General features: G+C 36.3%; 1 protein-coding gene across 8 annotated transcripts in view; it reads left to right on the top strand.

Moving 5' to 3' along the window:
• SMG7 (SMG7 nonsense mediated mRNA decay factor) overlaps positions 1–20,569 on the top strand; it is an 82,305-nt gene that overhangs the window by 18,149 nt on the left and 43,587 nt on the right. For 2 of the 8 annotated variants that reach the window (XM_055110652.2, XM_055110664.2), the window contains exons 3-4: positions 11,102–11,238; positions 12,224–12,362. The exons of the other annotated variants lie outside the window; for them this stretch is intronic. In XM_055110652.2, coding sequence (XP_054966627.1) covers positions 12,247–12,362 — 116 coding nt within the window. In that variant the 5' untranslated portion in view covers positions 11,102–11,238; positions 12,224–12,246. The remainder of the gene's footprint in view (positions 1–11,101; positions 11,239–12,223; positions 12,363–20,569) is intronic. 8 annotated transcript variants of the gene reach the window in all.

Here is a 20,569-nt window from a genome sequence, read left to right as displayed (position 1 = left end):
ATGGCCCAGCAATCTGGGTGATCCAGGGCTAGTTTTTGAAAAAACACTGGTAAAGTATGGTATTGAGTACTGAGAGTTTGGGAAATACAAGGACTGAGAAAAAGCTCTTAGATTGGTCAGGGAAGGTCATTGGTAACACTTGAGCAAATTTGCTACAATGATAAAAGACCCTAACTGCAAGTTTAGAGATGACTTAGGTAATCAGAAAGTAAAGCCAGTAGCTATATATATTGTCTTTTCATAAAGTTCAAAGACAGGGAGAAAGATGGATGCTTGATGGCAAAAGCAGGATGGACGGAAACTTAGGTTGGAAGGACTGGAGTACATTTTATGTTTTGGGCTTCAACAGACAATATAAAAGGGCATTTATTTTGTAGAAATTGTTTTATTCTTACCTGTGGACATTTTCTATGCAGAAAGCATTTTAAGTATAAAATATTTTAAAATTGGCTTATAGGAGACTGATATTTTAATAACTCTATTATAAATGTATATCTGCATTGAATAAAATAAAAACGTTAAGATTAAAAAATTTGGTAACATTAAATTGCCACCGCTACTGTTAATACTTTCTAGTCTTTTTATCAATATAGAATATGCATTTTATGCATATACAGATAATGCATTTTAAACATATACTGTTTTAATCAAATTCTGTATGTAATAAAATATATTTATTTTAAATGTATAGTTAAGAATTTTGACAAACATATGCCCCTATAACCATCACCCTGATCAAGAACATTTCAAATCCCCCCAAAGTGCTTTTATTTATATATTTAATTTGAGATGGAGTCTCACTCTGTCGCCCAGGTTGGAGTGCAGTGGCACAATCTTGGTGCACTGCAACCTCTGCCTCCCAGGTTGAAGCAATTCTCCTGCCTCAGCCTCCTAAGTAGCTGGGATTACAGGCATGCGCCACCATGCCTGGCTGATTTTTATATTTTTAGTAGAGCTGGGGTTTCGCCATGTTGGCCAGGCTATTCTCAAACTCCTGACCTCAGCCTCTCAGAGTGCTGGGATTACAGGCGTGAGCTGCCATGCCTGGCCTCAAAGTGCTTTTAGACCCCTTGCAGTCAGTCTTAACTCTGCTTAACCCTCTGTGCCTCAGGCAATCATTACTCTGATTTTTTTCAATGTTAATTTTGTTCGCATGTCCCATAACTTCTGAAGTGGCATGATGTAATGCATTATTTTGTGCCTGTATTCTGTTGGCATAAAACATGCCAAGCAATTAATGCACATTGTTGTACACATTCATAGTTCCTTCCTTTGTTTACTGCTGAATAATATTCTTTTGTGTGAATATATAATTTGTTTATCCATTCAGCTTTTGATGAACCTTTAGGTTGTTTCTAATTTTTTGCTATTATGAATAAAGCTAGAACATTCTGTCTAAGTCTTTTTGTGTACATGTGTTTTCATTTCTCTTGGTTTGCATGTATGTATTTTGGGATATAAATGTGTGCATGTGCATGTATAGAATGTTACATACATGCACATATATATACACTCGGGTACATACATATGTGACTATATACATATATATATCTCTCCTAGTCTGTGGCTTGTCTTTTCGGTTTTTATTGTATCTTTTGAAGAGCATAAGTTTTAAATAAATATTGATGAATCTAGTTTATTAGGTTTTTTTCTTTTATTGAATCTTAGCTAAGAATTCTTTATCTATCCTGGATTGGTGTCTTGATCTATTTGTGCTGCTATAATAAAATACCTAAGACTAGGTAATTTATAAGCAACAGAAATTTATTTCTCACAGATCCAGAGGCTGGGAAGTCCAGTATTAAGGTGCCGGCAGGTTCGGTGCTGGCAAGGGCCCAGTCTCTGCTTCCAAGATGGCACCTTGTTGCTGCCTTCTTTACAGGGGACAAATGCTGTGTCCACATATGGCAGAAGGGATGGAAGGGCAAAAAAGGCCGTACCTAATTCTCTCCAGCCCTTTCGTATGGCACTGATCTCATCCATGAAGGCAGAGTCCTCATAGTCTGATCACCTCCTAAAGGCATCACCTCTTAATACTGTTGTGTTGGGGATTAAGATTTAACATGAATTTTGGAGGAGGAGGCACAAGCAGTCATACCATACCAGGCAGTAAAAATTTACTCCTTAGTTTTCTTCTAGAAATAGATTAAGTCTGTGATCCATTTTGGATTAATTTTTCTGTGATGTATACTATTGTTTGAGGTTAATTTTTTTCTAGTTTTAAAATTTTCATCCAGTTGTTCCAGCATCACTTGTTGAGAAAATTGTTTTTCCCATTAAATTACTTTGATACCTTTGTCAAAAATATATTGGCTATACATGTAAAAACACACATACACGTATACATAAATGTAGAAATAGGTGAGCCTGTTTCTGACCTCTGTTCTGTCCTATTTCTCTGCATGTCTATCCTTTTACTACTATACTGTCTTGATGACCACAACTCTCTAGTAAGTTTTGAAATCAGGTAATCTAAGTTCTTTATTTTTTGGGAATTGTTTTAGCTATTCTGGGTTTTTGCATTTCCAGATAAATTTTAAAATAGCCTGCCAGTTTCTAACGAAAACAATCTGCTTGGGTTCTGATTGCAATTGTGTTATAACTATAGTTCAGTTTGGGGAGAATTATATAAATCCTTCTGAAGACATCAGCTTTTGTCTTTCACTTATTTTCTGTGTCTTTGTTTTCTGCTCTTCACTATTTCCTTCCTTCTACTTTATTTGGATTTAATATGCTGTTCTTTTTTTTATAGCTTCTTAGATGCCTAGGTAGATGCTTAGATCAAGGCTTTTAGACCTATTTTAACATAAGCATATAAAGCTATAAATACCTCTCTAAGCACTGCTTTTATTGCATCCGACACGTTATATATGTTTCCATTTTCATTTGGCTTAAAATATTTTCCAGTTTCTCCTGTGATTTATTCTTTACCTGTGATTATTTATTATTTATTTTATTTTATTTGTTTTTAGAGACACAATCTCGCTGTGTTGCCTAGGTATTGTGCAGTGGTACAATCATAATTCACTGCGACTTCAAACTCTTAGGCTCAAGTGATCCTCCCACCTCAGCCTCCTGAGTAGCTGGAACTACAGGAATGCACTGCCACTGTTCCTGGCTAATTTTTACAAACTTTTTTGTAAAGATAGGGTCTTATTATATTGCCCAGGTTGGTCTCAAACTCTTGGCCTCAAGCGATCCTCTGGCCTCAGCCTCCCAAACTGTTGAGATTACAGGTGTGAGCCACTACACCCGGCAACCTATGATTATTTAGAAATGTTTGATTCATTTCCAAATATTTGAGGAATTAGAGAACTTTATTCTTTAACTTAGACAACTAATTCTAGTTGTTTATATATATATTTTTAAATTTGTACTTCTATGACTTTAATTCTTTTAAATTTCTGAGATTTGTTTTGTGGTTCAGCATATGTTCTATCTTGGTGAATGTGCCATGTGCACTTATAAAGAAGGTGTATTCTTTTGTAGGGTAAAATGTTCTCTAAATGCCAGTGGGATCTGTTGGGTTATAACCTTAGCGTTGGTCTAACCTCACTGGTTTGTTTTGTTTTTGTTTTTTATTGAGACGGAGTCTTGCTCTGTCACCCAGGCTGGAGTGCAGTGGCGCGATCTTGGCTGATTGCAACCTCTGCCGCCCATGTTCAAGTGATTCTTGTGCCTTAACCTCCCAAGTACCTGGGACTATAGGCACACCTGGCTAATTTTTGTATTTTGAGTAGAGACGGGGTTTCGCTGTTGGCCAGGCTGTTCTCGAATGCCTGACCTCAGGTGATCTGCCCGCCCTGGCCTCCCAGAGTGCTACGATTACAGGCGTGAGTCATAGCACCCGGCCACTTTACTGGTTTTCTGCCTACTTTTTGTTAGTTATTGAGAGAGTTTTGAAATCTCCAAATAATTATAGATTTATCTATTTCTCTATTCCCTGTTTCTGTTTTTGTATTTTCTTTTTTGTTTGTTTGAAACAGGGTCTTGCTCTGTTGCCCAGGCTGCAGTGCAGTGACACCATCATGGCTCACTGCAGTCTCAATCACCTGGGCTCAAGCAATCCTCCCACCTCAGCCTCCTGAGCAGCTGGGACTACAGGCATACGCCACCATGCCTGCCTAATGTCTTCTATTGTTTTATGAACTGTCTTACTCTTTTTTAAATTGCTCTAGTATTTACATTATGCACCTTTATATTATATAATTTTATGTATAATATAAAATGTTACAACAGTATAGTACTTTCATTTTCCTTTCCTTTTGTTTGTACTACTATTGTCAAACAGCTTCTATATTTGTTTTAAGTTTCAAAATATAGGGGACTTTTTTGTTTTTGTTTATTTTTTTCTTAAAACAATAAATTGACTTTTAAATAAGTTTTAAAACAAAGAGAAAACAGTTATTTTATATTTACTCATATATTTACTATTTCTGGCACTCGTCATCTCTTTGTTTAGTTCAAGGCTTCCATCTGGTAGCATTTTCTTCCAGCCCAAAGAGTTTCCTTTTTAATATTCCTTATGGTATTGATCTGTTGGCATCAAATTTCCTCAGCTCTTATGTTTCTAAAAAAAAAAACGTATTTTTTTCACCTTTGGTTTTAAAGAATATTTTTGCTGGATATAAAATTATAGATTGGCATTTTTTCCCTAGTATTTTAAAGATGTTATTCTATTATCTTCTGGCTTGTCTTTTTTCTGATAAGAACTTAGCTAGCCCTTGTTCTTTTTTTTTTTTTTTTTTTCTTTTGAGATGGTGTCTCGCTCTGTTGCCCAGGCTGGAGTGCAGTGGTGCAATCTCGGCTCACCACAACCTTGGGTGTCTCGCTCTGTTGCCCAGGCTGGAGTGCAGTGGTGCAATCTCGGCTCACCACAACCTTGCCTCCCGGGTTCAAGCGATTCTCCTGCCTCAGCCTCCCGAGCAGCTGGGACTACAGACGCATGCCACCATGCCCAGCTAATTTTGGTGTTTTTAGTAGAGACAGGGTTTCACTATGTTGGCCAGGCTGGTCTCCAACTCCTGACTTCATGATCCATCCACCTCGGCCTCCCAAAGTGCTGGGATTACAGGCGTGAGCCACCGTGCCCAGCCTCTTATTTTAATCCTTCTTAGGTAATATATATATATATTTTTCTCTCCTTTTATCATTGTTTTTCAACGATTTGATTAAAATGCCTTTGTGTGGTTTTCTTTTGTGTTTAAATGCTCGTAGTTGAGCTTCTTAGATTTATAGGCTTATAATTTTCATCAAATTTGGATCCTGCAATTGCCATTGAAGTCTGTATGTTCATTTCTCATGTATAATTCATGTGAGAAAATACGGTAAACCTGTGTTATCTGGTAATTCTCATTAATAAAAAATTTCTAAAATTAGGATTTTTGTTTTACATTATGTTGAGGAGGAAGAGTGAGTGAGGAAAACAACTAGAGAGAACTCCTGGGAAAGAACTTACGCTAGAAGCTAAAACCAGGAGGATTTCTTGAAGAGTTCTTTATCAGATTTAAGGGAAGTAGGATGTGGGTGTGTCTTATGCTGTTCAAAAAGGCAAACTGGGCCAAGCGAGGTGGCTCACGCCCCTAATCCCAGCACTTTGGGAGGCCGAGTCGGGCGGATCATGAGGTCAGGAGTTCGAGACTAGCCTGGACAACATGGGGAAACCCATCTCTACTAAAAATACAAAAATTAGCCGAGTGTGGTGGTGCGTGCCTGTAATCCCACCTACTCGGGAGGCTAAGACAAGAGAATCGCTTGAACCCAGGAGGCAGAGGTTGCAGTGAGCCCAGATTGTGCCACTGTGCTCCAGCCTAGGTGACGAGCAAGACCTTTTCTCAGTGGGAAAAAAAAAAAGGCAAACTGAATAAATCATAAGCAATGAGATATTTACACTTTAGCTTTTAATATATGAACTGTTGAAAATTGAGGCCTGTCATGCATTGTAAAATAATGAGCAAAAAAAGTTTAGGCTCCAGAATTCTGATATTGTGCCTGGATTTGAATTCCAGTCCTAGCACTTACCATCTTTGTGGCATTGGGCAAGTTTCCTAAAATCTCTAGGTGTTTCTTTAATCATAAAATTGGAAAAATGGTTATAATCTCAGGTTGTCATGAAAACTAAATCCAGGATGGCTTATGTTCTTCACTTGTCATTTAGTAGATCCCCAATAATTATTAGTTATCTTTCCTTCTTTATATATTAACTTTTTATTTTTTCATTCAGGTACTTTTTTTCCTTTTAAATATATGCAATAGTTAAACAAGTCCCTATGGCCCTCATGAGACTGTATTTACCCATTATGTTTCTCTATTGGATCTTTTCTATGTTGTTGTTTATCCCATCCTATTAAAAAACATGTTATGTATTCCATCTTAAAAACCCTTTTGACCTTCACATCTCTCTGTAGCTACTGCCTCTTTCTTTTCCCAGACTATTGTCTAAATTCAATTTTAACCTCAGTTCCTATCCTCTTATAACAAGATCCTCAGTGACTTCCACATTACTAAATCCATTGATTAGTTCTCAGGCCTCATTTTACTTTATTTTTCAGGAGCATTTATTGATTCTGCCCTCTTTTCTTGAAGCTTTTTCTTTATTTGGCTTCTGGGACACTTTGTTTGACAAATTTACCTCCTACTTCTCTGGCCACTGGTTCTCAATCTGTTTACTATTTGTTTCCTTCTCAGTCTAGCCAGGAGTGTCCAGTGTTTTGGCTTCCCTGGGTCACATTGGAAAAAGAAGAATTGTCTTGGGCCACACATAAAATATGCTAACACTAATGATAGCTGATGAGCTTTTAAAAATTGCAAAAAAAAATCTTAGAATGTTTTAAGAAAGTTTGTGAATTTGTGTTGGGCCGCAGTTAAAGCCGTCCTGGGCTGCATGGGGTCTGTGGGCCATGGATTGGACAGGTTTAGTCTAGCCCTTAAATATTGGAGTTTCTCAGACTTGTTACTCTTAACACTCCCTTGGTAATGTCATCCCGTCTTATGGGCTTTAACGAATATCTGTATGCTGATGACTCCCAAATGATGTCTGTACTCCCACTTTCCTCTGACCCCTTTAACAAAACTCTTTAAGAAACTACCAGTTAATTACATTCATGTCATACCTTTGCTTAAAATGTCCAAAAATTTTGCTTGGTGGTTTCCCATATCTCAGACTATCTAGATCAAGTTAAGTCTGACCTGCATAGTCCAAAACAACTTCGCTCAAATGTCTGGGCCCTCAACTGGAATGGCTGTGATAGCTAAGAAAACTGGGTCTCTCTTCCCAAGTAGTCTGTCATCCTCAGCTTCACAGTGTTTTGATGGTGTTCCAAAAGGGCAAGCCCAAATGTGCCAGTGCTTACAAAGTCTCAGTGTCACATTTACTGAAGTCCAGTTGGCCAAAGTAAGTCACATGACCAAACCCAGGATTGGTAGGAGTTCCAGGGGTACAAATGCCAAGAGGTGTGTGATTCATTGGGGGCAGTTAATAATGTATCACAGGTTTTATATAATCTGCATCTGGTTTAATTTGTTAAATTATTTTTTATTTTATTTATTTATTTATTTTGAGATGGAGTCTTGCTCTGTGGCCCAGGCTGGAGTGCAGTGGCGCGATCTCGGCTCACTGCAACCTCTGCCTCCCCGGTTCAAGCGATTCTCCTGCCTCAGCCTCTGGAGTAGCTGGGATTATAGGCGCCCGCCACCGTGCCCGGCTAATTTTTGTCTTTTTAGTAGAGAGGGAGGTTTCACCATCTTGGCCAGGCTGGTCTAGAACTCCTGACCTCATGATCCCACCTGCCTCGGCCTCCCAAAGTGCTGGGATTACAGGCGTGAGCCACCGCGCCTGGCCAAAATTATTTTATTATTATACAGCACCCATTTCTTTGCTCAGGAAAATAATCAAGAAAAAGAACTGTCTAGATAATTAAATTGTCATCTGGAAGTATGGGCTAAATAATGGCTCTTGTGAGAATATCAAGTTTGACTTTTGAGTATCTTTTGTTTTTCAGTTTCAGAGAGTACCTGGAAGTAGAGAATGTACTATTTGTACCACAATAATTTATAGAATATTTTATTTAGTTAAATCAGACAGTATCTTGAATATTGTTGCTAGTTAATTAACTTGTCCATCTTTCATGTTATCTACCTGTTCCAAGTTAGAAAGTTGAACTTTATTTCTCCCTAATCTAAAATTATATGGAGCTTTGCATTTTATAAAGCACTGTTTCAGCTGAGTGCAGTGGCTCATACCTGTAATCCCAGCACTTTGGGAGGCCGAGGCAGGAGGATCTTGAGCCTAGGAGTTCAAGATCAGCCTGGGCAACATGACAAAACTCTGTCTCTACTGCAGATACAAAAATTAGCCAGCTGTGGTGGCACGTGCCTCTAGTTGCAGCTACTTGGGTGGCTAAAACAGGAGCCTAGGAGGTTGAGGCTGCAGTAAGTCATGATTGCACTACTGCACTCCAGCCTGGGCAATAGAGTTTAAAACGAAAAACAAAAAACACTGTTTCTTTTTCCAACCTAATTTTTGTTCACCGTCACCTGTCAAAGGATATGGTTACACTCTTGTTTTCTTTTTCCTTTAAAGCAGCTTTAGGTTTACAGAAAAATTGCGAGAAAGGTATAGAGATTTCCCATATACCCCTTGCTCACACACATGAATAGCCTCCCCTGTTATGAACATTCCCCACCAGAGTGGTACATTTGTTATAACTCATGAACTTACATTGACACATCATATTCACCCAAAGTTCATTTTACATTATAGTTCACTCTTGGTGTTGTACACTCTGTGAGTTTGGACCAGTGTGTAATGACATGTATCCACCATTGTATAGTACAGAGTATTTTCACTGCCCTAAAAATCCTCTTTGCTCCACCTGTTCATTCCCCCTCTCTTCCCCTCCAACTCCTGGCAACCACTGATCTTTTTACTACCTCCATAGTTCTTGCCTTTTCCGGAATGTCATATGGTTGGAATCCTATGGTATATAGTCATTTTAGATTGTAACATGCATTTAAGTTTCCTTCATGTCTTTTCATGGTTTGATAGTTCATTTCTTTTTAGTGCGAAATAATAATCTGTTGTCTGGATGTACCATAGATTATTTATCCTTTCCCCTACTGAAGGATATCTTGGTTGCTTCAGTAGGTGAATGGATAAATTAGTTTTCAGTGATTATAAATAAAGCCGATATGATATTCATGTGCAGGTTTTTGTGTAGACATCAGTTTTCAGCTCAATTGAATAAATACCTAGAGGTCATATGGTAAGATTATGTTTAGCTTTGTGAGTAACTGCTAAACTTCCAAAGTGACTGTACTATTTTGCATTCCCAACAGCAGTGAATGAGAGTTCCCGATGCTCCACATTCTCATTTGCATTTGGTTTTGTAATTGTTCTGGATTTCGACCATTCTAATAGTGTAGTAGTAGATCATTATTGTTTTAACTTGCATTTCCCTGAGACGTTTTATGTGGAGCATCTTTTCACATGCTTATTTGCCATCTGTGTATCTTCTTTGGCGAGGTGTCTGTTAAGGTTTTGGCTCATTTTTTAATCGAGTTGCTTGTTTTCTTAATGTTCAAGAGTTCTTTGTATATTTCAGATAAGTCATTTATGAAATGCGTGTTTTATCTTCGACTCTGTGGCTTGTTCTCTTGACAGCCTGTTTTCTCCATATTAACTCCTTGTACTTTGTCTTGTAATGCCCCTTTGTCAGTTTTTTCATATTACCATTTCCAAATAAATTTGGTGTGCCGTTACTTACATTATAACACTACTTTTAATTCTAGTATCTACTCATATTTTTGCTTTCATTTTGGTATCCTTCTTGTTTGGAATTCTGTTAACCTTTTATCTGTATGTGCAAGCATCTGATTACTTTGTTATGTCTTCTAAGGTGGTCTTATCTGACCATTTATATATTGAGATACTAATTTTAATATGTTTATTATTTCAAGAAGGTACAGGGGTTGTTGCAAAAAAAGGACTATTTTTAAAAAGGCATTGGGTTCATTGCTTTGGAAAGCATTGTTTTGGCATACCTTGTTTAATGTAAAAATTGAGATGAGGGGAAATAGCTTTCCTGTTGTTTATGGCTTAACCTACTTTGCTTGTTTCATTCATTTGGGTTGTGAGCTTACGTTCTGTTTGAAGTTATAGATTTTATATTTATATTATGTTCTGTTTGAAGTTTTAGAAATATTTAATGTTCTGTATATATTATATAGATTCCACTATGATGAAAACAAAATGTGAATTTCAGAGAGCCAAGTAAATGATTATGTATTTATCTGATTGACTGTATAAAATGGTAGGTTTTCTTAAGAAAAAGTATGTTATTCCTGGTTCTCAGATGGAAAACCTTTCAGATTGTTTTTGGTGAAGACTTTTAAAACTATTGTCAGGTTTTAGAAACCTTGAGTTTTTAGGATCTTTACCTTTTATTGAGAAACTGTTTAGTCCAAATTAACCTGAATTTATTTGAGCAACTTGTATGCCGTGCACTATGTGAGGCACTACATATGCGTAATTGAATAGGACAGTTTCTAGTGAAGGAAATGTGTACACAAATAACTTTATTGTAGTCCTGTGATTCCAATAATAGATGTGGGCATTAAGATGCACTGGGAGTACTCAGCCAAACTAAGACCTGCTTTTAGGAGTTACTGAGTTTAAAATACAAGAATGGGTTAACCAAACGAGGAGGGAAGTGGGAGGGCATTCTAGGATGAGTGAAAAAGCATGAATAAGGATACTGAGGGGCAAAACAACAAGAAATTAAAAGTAATTCAGGTTTATTGGATCACAAAGTGTAAAGTGAAAAGCTGTGGCACTTTATATGCTATGCTGAGGAACTTGAGTTTTATCATATTTTCTCTCATTCTTTTCCACTAAAGTGCGACTAAAGTCACAGGAGATTGAATACATGCTTTGGAAGTATGGCAGCAAAGTGCGCATAGACCTGCCACATATTTGAAATTTCTCCTAAGACGTATTTTATTGTGAAGAATTATGAAAAATGTTCTATTCTAGAATTGATTAGTGTGAGTTCTTAAGTTCCTAATTTATAGACTGAGGATAATAATAGCATTTACCTTTTAGGATTGCTGGGAGGAGTAATAACTATAAAATGATAATGACAATAATGGCCAACATTTTTTGAGGGCTTACTTACCAAGGAACACTCCTAAGTGCTTTACTTCTGTTACCTCATTTAATCCTCAAAACACCTCAATGAGGTAGGTATTTTACTATCTCCATCTTATTTCTAACAAAACTGGGGCATAGAGAAGTAATTCACCTAAGGTTACACAGCTAGTAAGTGGCAGAGCTTGGTTTGAACCTAGGCAGTTTGAATATAAGACATTCTTACTATATTATACTCCCATTTTATGATATCATGCATATAGAATATTTAGCTTTGTATCTGGCACGTACTCATTATAAACGTAAGCAATTATCAATAGCAATAATAATAACTTACTTTGTCCAAATCTTTGAGTTAAATTGAAGTCCCCAAGAAATTGTGCTGTTTTTCTTGTGACTTGATTTACACCTGACATACCACTGGGGTGCAGAAAGTGTGACTCCCAAAGCCATGCTTTTAACCACTGCCGCCTCCTTCCTTGTTGGTCTGTCTTTACATTAGATTTTAAATCCATGACAGGGACCATATCGATTTTTTTCATCATGGTACACTTAGTCCTTAACACTGTATCTATGATATAAAAATGACCAAATTTGTACAGTAAACGAGAATCGAAAAACGTGACATTTTCAACTGATCTTAGCATTATTCATACTACCTATAATTGTGTTTTAATTGTTTTACATATTTTTTACATAATTGTTTTGTTTTACATATTTTTTCTTCAGTAAGGAGTCCATCTGCTTCCGTGTTCTACAGGGCATTCTCACCCTGGTCTTAAAAGAGCCCTGCTTGGTAACCGGTATCTGTTTGTCCTGTAGTGATCACTCAGTTTTCAGACAGTGAGGAACATTAGAATAACATTTTGGTCTATAACTAGAATCTGTTAGAAATATATGAGACAGAATTTTTAAATGTTTGTTCTAAGAAACATTAAACAAAAAAAGAAAAAGGCTTTGACATTTTTCCTTTACCTTTCACATTAAGTCATTTCAAATAAAGATAAAATAATTTTCTTCATAGGGGTTCTCTGTTATTGTGGGTTAACTCATATTTTCCTCCTCTCCTCTATCTAGAATGTCTTAAACCATTCTACCTTATGAGAAATTGGATGTTCTTGCAGATAGTCATTGTGGGAGAAAACGTTTCATTTAAGTCCCAGATGAGGACCGAAAACTTGAAATCAGAGGAGCATCTGAAATCAAGTAATATTAGGTAGGATGAAAATTACAAGGGATTTCTACATGTTTTTATTCCTTTTGGAGATGTGTATTATTCATACTCTGTGAATACTAATAAAATTAGAAACTTCCTGAAACATTTGATTTTGGCCAAGATCGGGATGGGGCATGCTAAAGTTTTATTATTTATGTGACTTCTTGAGAACCTTGGCTTATGTTTATACTTTGTCTTGAGTGTTTTTATCTTGTGGTCCAAGGAAGCTTTTGAAAATTTTACTGAAGTAAATTTTTAAAAATTTTGTTTTATATGAGGTCTCTGAATATTTATGATAAACGTAGGGACACATGATTTATACCTCATCCTTTAGAATGAAAGTTTCTGTGGTTTTTTTACATACTTAGTAAATCATGTGAGTGCAGGTAACATCAGCTTGCAGTTCTGTATGTCAGCATGGATGCAATCAAGCCTCCCAAGTGCCTGTAGAAATAGGTGTATGATAGTATGCTAGAGAAGCCCTCTTGTACATGTGAATTAGTAACTATTGCTACAGCAGCTTATAATGACAGAAAATGCAAAGATGCTTGATCTCAAAGATGCAGCTTTTAACTGAGAGTTGATAGTTGCCTCTGCGAGAGTGATACCTCTAGCCTGGCCATTTCAGAAGGCCTTAAATATGTTTATGAGCTCTGGGGTTTGGAACTAGATTGCAAGGGTGGAACCCAAGCTCTGCCATTTCCTAGTTATGTGACCTTGGGCAAGTTATTTAACCACTCTGTGCATCTATTCCCTCATCATCAAAATGGGCATAATATTGTTACTTACCTGATAGAATTGTTGTGAGAATCAAAGATTTAGTAATATATGAAAGCTAAGACCTGGCAAATAATAAGTGATTAAACTATATTATTGTTTGACTACTGGTTAATTCTTAACAGATGAGTTTAGTGTGTTATCAGTTAGTGTGGTATTTCTATAATTTATAATTGTCTTGATATATCAGGTCCAATTTTAAAAATGTATTTGTTAAATAACGTAATCAGAACTAATGTTTGGAGAAAAATTAAAAAAAAAAATCCTGACTCAATTATTTTGTAATTTTTATGTATCTGCCTCTGGTTTTATTTTCTGTTTATACTAAGAACATAGTCTTCATGACATCTAAACTGTTTTTCTTTTGTCACTTGTGGTGGTAGAGGACATAGGGTTTTTTACTACAACTTTGAAATGTCTTTTTCAACCCAATGTGCCCCTTCAAAAGGGATCTCATGAAGCAGTGAGGGGAGGGAGGGACACCTGACTAGCCAGTCAGTAACCAGATTAGCAAAAGTAATTTGATGGTCATTGAACTATTCATGTCACAATCAGATTACCCCTCCTTATTCAAATGATCATTTAGGTTCTTTTATATAACTTACTTGTCTTATTTATTCCTCATAGCAACTTTGAAAAGTAGTTTCTATCCTCGTTTTATGGATGAGGAAACAGTCTTCTTAAAAGCTCCAAGATAGCATTACTAATTTGTAGGAAAGCCCAAATTCAGACCTGAGTCTTTTTGCTTCATATTATTTTCCATTACATAAAACTGCCTCCTGTATGGTTCATATTTTATCACTCAATAATTCAACAAATTCAACAATTTTTAGTGAACAGCTGCCATGGGCCAAGGCATTATTCTAGTTGTTATGGCCCTCATCTTTTCCAACACTCCCAGTGGCTCATCTTTTTAGTTGCATTCTAGGCATATGTCTATTCTTGCACTCACTTTTATTGTATTGAAATTATGTACATGCCTTTGTATCTGTCACCTTACCTAGAGTTCCTTAAAAGTAGGTATCTACCAGTGTTATCATTTTGACTATTTAGAGTAAAAAAAAATTGACTTATTTTAATTTGTACTTACTGGTAGTATTTCCTTTTTTGAATTATCAGTTTGGTCTTCTGCCGATTTTTCTGTTGATATCTTGATTGATTGATTGATTGATTGATTGATTTTGAGACCGAGTCTCGCTCTTGTTGTCCCAGCTGTAGTACGATGGTGTGATCTCGGCTCACTGCAACCTCCACCTCCCAGGTTCAAGCGATTCTCCTGCTTCAGCCTCCCGGGTAGCTGGGATGACAGGCACCCGTCACCATGCCCGGCTAATTTTTATATTTTTAGTAGAGACAGTTTCACCATGTTGGCCAGGCTGGTCTCAAACTCCTGACCTCCCGTGATCTGCCTGCCTCGGCCTCCCAAAGTGCTGGGATTACAGGCGTGAGCCACAGCACCTGGCCAATATATTTTTGTATTAATTTTTCAATTTTATCTAGTCCACATGGCTCTTAACACTTTCTCTGCATTCTTTTCTTTGTCATTTTGTAATTATCCCAAATATTTACCATTCTCCTCAGCTTATCCCCCTCTTACTTTCAGACACAGATTGGATCTACCTTATCTCTGAAATTGAGGAAATACAGCTGTAAATTCTCTTGACATCTCCCTACCCCCAGTATTTCCTAGTTCTAACACATTTCTATTTAACCTTACCAACCTCCAATTTTATTCTGACTCTTTTTCAAGGCCAGTCCTCTTCCTGTCTTAATAATACCATTCTTATTTCCTTCTATCTCTTCCAGAACAGTGCTGTCAGTTTTATTTTCTATTTTTTATTTTTTATATTTTATATTTCTCCTTCTTCAACCTATTCATTTCTTCCACCTTCTTTCCTTTATTCTAAACACTCTCAAGTGTCTCCCATTGGGAGAAGAAAAAAAAAAAAAGAAGAAACTTCTGTTTAGCCGTGGCCTCCATCTCTGTCTCTTTACACAGCCCAGCATCCTAAGAGTTGACGTAAACTTCTCCCTCTTATTTGTTCCTCAACCTCCTGCATCCTGATATAATCTTTTCTCTGGCAAGGCTATCATTGACCCTTATTTCACCAAATCTGACACACTTTTCAGTCCTTATTTATCTCATAGTACTTTTCTGCTGCCTGTGATATTGATGACTACTCTTCCTTTTTGTTCTCTTATTTTCTATACTCCACTCTTCCCTTGCTGTCATACTATTCACCAATTTCTTCTTGGTGTCCTTCATGGAGTGTCTTTCATCTACCCTTTAAAAATGAAAACAGAGAACTAGCTCCACCCTTCTGAGTTTGTGGGCAGTTACATTTACTCTCATGGTTTTAACTGCCATCAATGTACTGATCACGTCAGTGCTGTATCCCTAGTCTCAAGTCTCCCCTGTGCTTGATACTTATCTCTGAATGCCTGCTTACGCATTCATTAATTCAACAAATTGAACGCATTTTTAGTGAACAGCTGCTACGGTCAAGGCATTATTGTAGCTGTTATGGGTGTAGCCCTGAACACTATCTTTTTTGCATTCTTTACCTTCTCATATACCCAGCTGGCCAAACTAACAATCTGGGAGTGACAGACTCTTTCCTCTGCTTTATCTTCCTTTCTTTTGGCTTAACTTACCAGGTATTTCTTGAGTCTGGGTTTTTCCGTTCATCTGTATTACCACTTCCTTACTTCAGTCTTATATCTATAGTAATCTTTCTAAAATGTAAATCTAACAATGCTATGCTCTTGCTTTAAATTCAGCACTGGTTTCCTATTGAAGGACAGAATCTGAACTCCAAGGCATGTCATGCAAGTCATGCAAGGCCTCTCACAATTTGTTTTGTCTGGATTCTTCAGCTTCATTATCTGTGGCTTTCTGCCTTGCATTTGATGCTCACTCACTAGCTTAGCTTTGCTTTTTATTGTTCTGTTATTTCTTCTGCTTGGAAGAATAACTCCTTCTCATCCTTTGAAATTCTCAGACCAGTGTTGGTCCTTAATAAAACTAGGTACACATTTTTAAAGAATATAAATTATGGAGCAAATGTTGTGGTATAGAGTATTGTAGTGTTGGGAGATTTGAAAATCCTTCATGAGCCCTAAAGTGCTGTAAAGAGAAAGCAAATTAGTATTTTTATTAACGTGTGCAAGAAAAGCTCCTTTAGGAGCAGCATCTTCTCTAGATTTTCTTTTCCAAATGAAATTCAACAGTAGAGCAATATGATTTATTTTTCTCTGATTAATATTGCGAGACTTGATGTGTGTGTGGGTGTATACGCATGTGCACATTAAGTGCATGCTTACTTTATGTCTGGCCAATTATTCAGCATAAATAATTATGATTAGATTATTGTGTTTATGGTTATGGTTGAGAAATGCTGTTATTATCCCAAGTATTCCTTAGAACTCTATGAAACAAGTGAACAACAAATTAACTTGTGGCTTTTGGTTAAATTTCTTAAAAAAAAAAAAAAAACACGAAAAAACTCCCAGCGTGTTCTCCCAAAATAAAAGAGAGTGATTCACTTTTCCTTAGCAGCTGTGAGTTTAGAAGACGTTGAGTTATATTCCTGAATTCTGCTCAAAGGGGATTGGGAGTTCAGGCAGAAGGAATCTCCCATTTTATGTGCCCTGATTTGGAAATATCTTACATTTTTAAACCATAAATCTTAGACTATATATTCTTTTTTTTTTTTTTTTTTTTTGGAGACGGAGTCTCACTGTGTCGCCTAGGCTGGAGTGCAGTGGCGTGATCTTGGCTCACTGCAACCTACGCCCCCCAGGTTCAAGTGATTCTCCTGCCTCAGCCTCCAGAGTAGCTGGGACTACAGGTACATGCCACCACGCCAGGCTAATTTTTGTATTTTTAGTAGAGACGAGGCTTCGCTATGTTGGCTAGGCTGGTCTTGAACTCATGACCTCAGGTGGTCTGCCCACCTCAGCCTCCCAAAGTGTTGGGATTACAGGCGTGAGCCACTGTGCCCAGCCGTTAGGCTATACATACTTAAAAGAGATTATCCTGTATTTGTTACCTAGCATTGTTACATAAGTGCTATATATATAATCAAGATATTTGTTAAAGAAGATAACCCAAATTTTAGTATTTTCCTCTAGTAACATTATTTGAAAAATTACCATAAAATGCTTAAGTATTGAAAGCCCCAGTTCTATGGGTTGTTACTATCAAACATTTCAATTTTTTTTTCTTATACTCTTGTGTAAGAGAGGAACTATTATATAATATCATAAAATAATGGTTAGGAGTTATACTCTGGAGCCATATTGATTATGCTACTTCTGCTACTTACTATGACCTTAACTAACGATACTACTTAACTTCTGTCTCCTTGGGTTTCTTGAACTATAAAGTGAGAACAATAACAGTACTTAGTGTGAAGTAAATAATTTATGTAAAGCTCTTAGAACAATGGCAATAGTAAACGCTACATATAGTGTTAGCTGTACCTATAGGCACTATAGTATCTATATATATTCTAATGTACCTAGTACCTATACTACCTCTTCTATAGTACCTGTAGTATAGTATATAGTACTGAGTGTTTAGAATGCATTAAATGTATTTATAGATGTTGATTATTCCATGAGTATTTATTGTTTCAGTTTATTAGCTTTCAACATAGTTGGCTGTCACTGAATGTTCCATATTTTATTCAGCCTTTTAATGACTTTTTCTTTTTTTATTGCTTGATAGAATTGCTTAATTTTTCCTATTATTTAATAACTAAGACAATATATTTCGATAGCTATGTTTAATAGTGTTATTTTGTTATTGAAAGCATGGTGATTTTATTCTTGGTTCATTCATTATTTTCATTAATTCCTTCAGCTTAAAGAATTAAAAGGAATTCATGTTGCCATACCCTCTACCAAGAGAAAACATTTTAAAATTCTTGCCTCTCTGTATGAGCATTGGCTGTAAACTTCAATGTTAATTCATTGATGGTTTTTATAACAAAACCATAGAACAATTGAGGTATAGTATTTTTTTCTTCTTCTTCTTTGGAGACAAAGTCTCACTCCATTGCCCAGGTTGGAATGCAGTAGCACAAACACGGTTCACTGCAGCTTCAGAACTCCTAGGCTCAAGCAGTCCTCCCACCTCAGGCTCTTGAGTCACTGGGACTACAAGTGCACACCACCACGCCAGCTAATTTTTTATTTTTTGTAGAGATGAAGTCTTCCTCTGGTGTCCAGGCTGGTCTTGAACTCCTGGCTCCAGTGATCCTCCTGCCTCAGCCTCCCAAAGTACTGTGATTACAGGTGTGAGCCACCATGCCTGGCCTATTTTTTTCTTTATAAAGTAAAATAATGATATAGCCAATTTTGTGCTAATCTATTAAAACATTTATATAAGGTTACATATCCATTGATTTGATGTCTCATATATTGTACACTGTTTTTTAAAAAGAAAGCTAATAGTTGCTTAGGGGTGGGAAGATAGAGATTCCTCTTCTTGTGAGGCAGTAACTCTTAGCTTAACCCTCCCACCTGTCTAAATGGATATTTTGGGGATACAGAAAAAAAAGTTAGTGGATAATAGTATATAAGCCAAACTCTGTTTTAAAGAGTTTGCCACTAGATTTTATCAAAAACATAGCATGGCCTGCAAGTACTGTTTCTAATTATATGAGACTGTATTTTTTAAGATAGTCCACTTTGTGACAAGATCAAGATATTAACTAATAAAAACAGACTTTTACTCTGCAGACACTATTGTTGATGATTCCTTATAACCATAATTTGGTTTGGGAACTTAAAGAAGTTTTACTTCTTGTTCTTTTCGTCAGATATTCCTTAGAGCAGGAGATGGCAAACTTTTTCTGTTAAAGGATCAGATAGTAAATATTTTAGGGTTGGTGGGCCATGTGGTTGTTGTCTCAACTCTGCCTTGGTAGCTGAAAACAGCCACAGACAACATGTAAATGAATGTGTGTGGCTGTGTTCCAATAAAACTGTCTTCACAAAAATAGATCCAGGATGAAAGGGAATTTCATCCACAAGCCGACCATAGCATTCGAGTATGAAATTTATTTCTTGTGGTCCTTTTGATAAAAATTTCAGATATAATCTATTTCCTTTATGAACAGATCTTTTAATTTAGGCTAACTGACTTAAATGTGAATGTTTCTAGATAAGCCAACATTAGCTTTTTATGTCATGTAATTTTGTTATTCTACTTTGAAAGAAATAGAAATGACTTGGACTTTGTGGAGTCATTTAAGAACAAAATTTGTACCTAATTGTACCTGACTGCTTTGTGACTGGAAGAATTATTTTACATCTCGGAGCTTCAGTTTTTCCATTTATAAAACAGGAATAAGTATAGCTATCCCATAGGGTTGTTATATTTTCCATTTAGCTGTCTTTATCAATTCAATTTAGCAAGGTTACTTTTAAAAAGAAAGCTAATAATTGTCATTATTAGAAAGCTAATAAAAGTAATTAACTTGTGCTTCTTTCAGAACCTAGGAAAGAACTGCCCAGAAATGAGTGCCTCTACCCTTGTTATACTGAGGAATCAAAGCTGGAATTTCAAAACATTTTAACTTTTATGTCAGTTTTTGTGACATTTTTATATTTCTATTAGTGCTTGACTTTTTAGTTTTACGGTTTTTCTTGGACAGATTATAGCATGGTAAAAATAACAGAGTAAAATTTTGGATCTGTGTTTATCAATGGAAGCCTGCTCCAGAGTCTGCAAGAACTATAGTTCATCACCTGACAGCTTATAAGAAAAGCAGATTGTTTGTAAATTACATTTCTATTATATACCCCATATAATCTTTGACTGGAAGTTGGTAACATCATTAGGTGGATGTTAGCATACTGAAATGTTACTTGTTCATCTTTACAAAACAAATCATGTTTGGAATGAGAAAACAACCTTTAGATGCAGTATAGATCCTGAACATACTTGAGTATAAATTTTTAGCTAACATAGGGAAGCATAGTAAAGTATATCCTTTGTAATTTCGCAACTCAAGGACAAAATGAAAGGTCATTCATTGAATCTAGTAAAGGTACATAATTAACCCTAGCTTTCTCACTATAAGGTTTATAAATTAGTACTCTCCAATAGGATTTTTCAGGGGAGGAGCAACATTTGTGACATTGGTAGGATAGGGTACATGGTATGCTTTATTAAATTGTATAAACTTAGGTTTTAAAGGCATAAGCCAACAGCTTTGCAAATGTGTATTTTTTTTTTTAATGGCAAAAGTTAACACCTGAAGTGAAGAGTGAAGTCAGGCTATATGGATAATGGAATTTGATATGATGTTACATTTTACGACTAAGTGTGGCTATTTGTTTAGTATTCTTCATTTATGTTGCTAGTTCTTATAGGGCTTATGGTTACCTCCTTAGCACTACATTGAGATTCTGTTGTT

This window comes from Pan paniscus, chromosome 1 (genome assembly GCF_029289425.2).
Source record: "Pan paniscus chromosome 1, NHGRI_mPanPan1-v2.0_pri, whole genome shotgun sequence".
Taxonomy (NCBI): Eukaryota; Metazoa; Chordata; class Mammalia; order Primates; family Hominidae; genus Pan; species Pan paniscus.
This window is presented reverse-complemented; position numbering and strand designations above follow the sequence as displayed.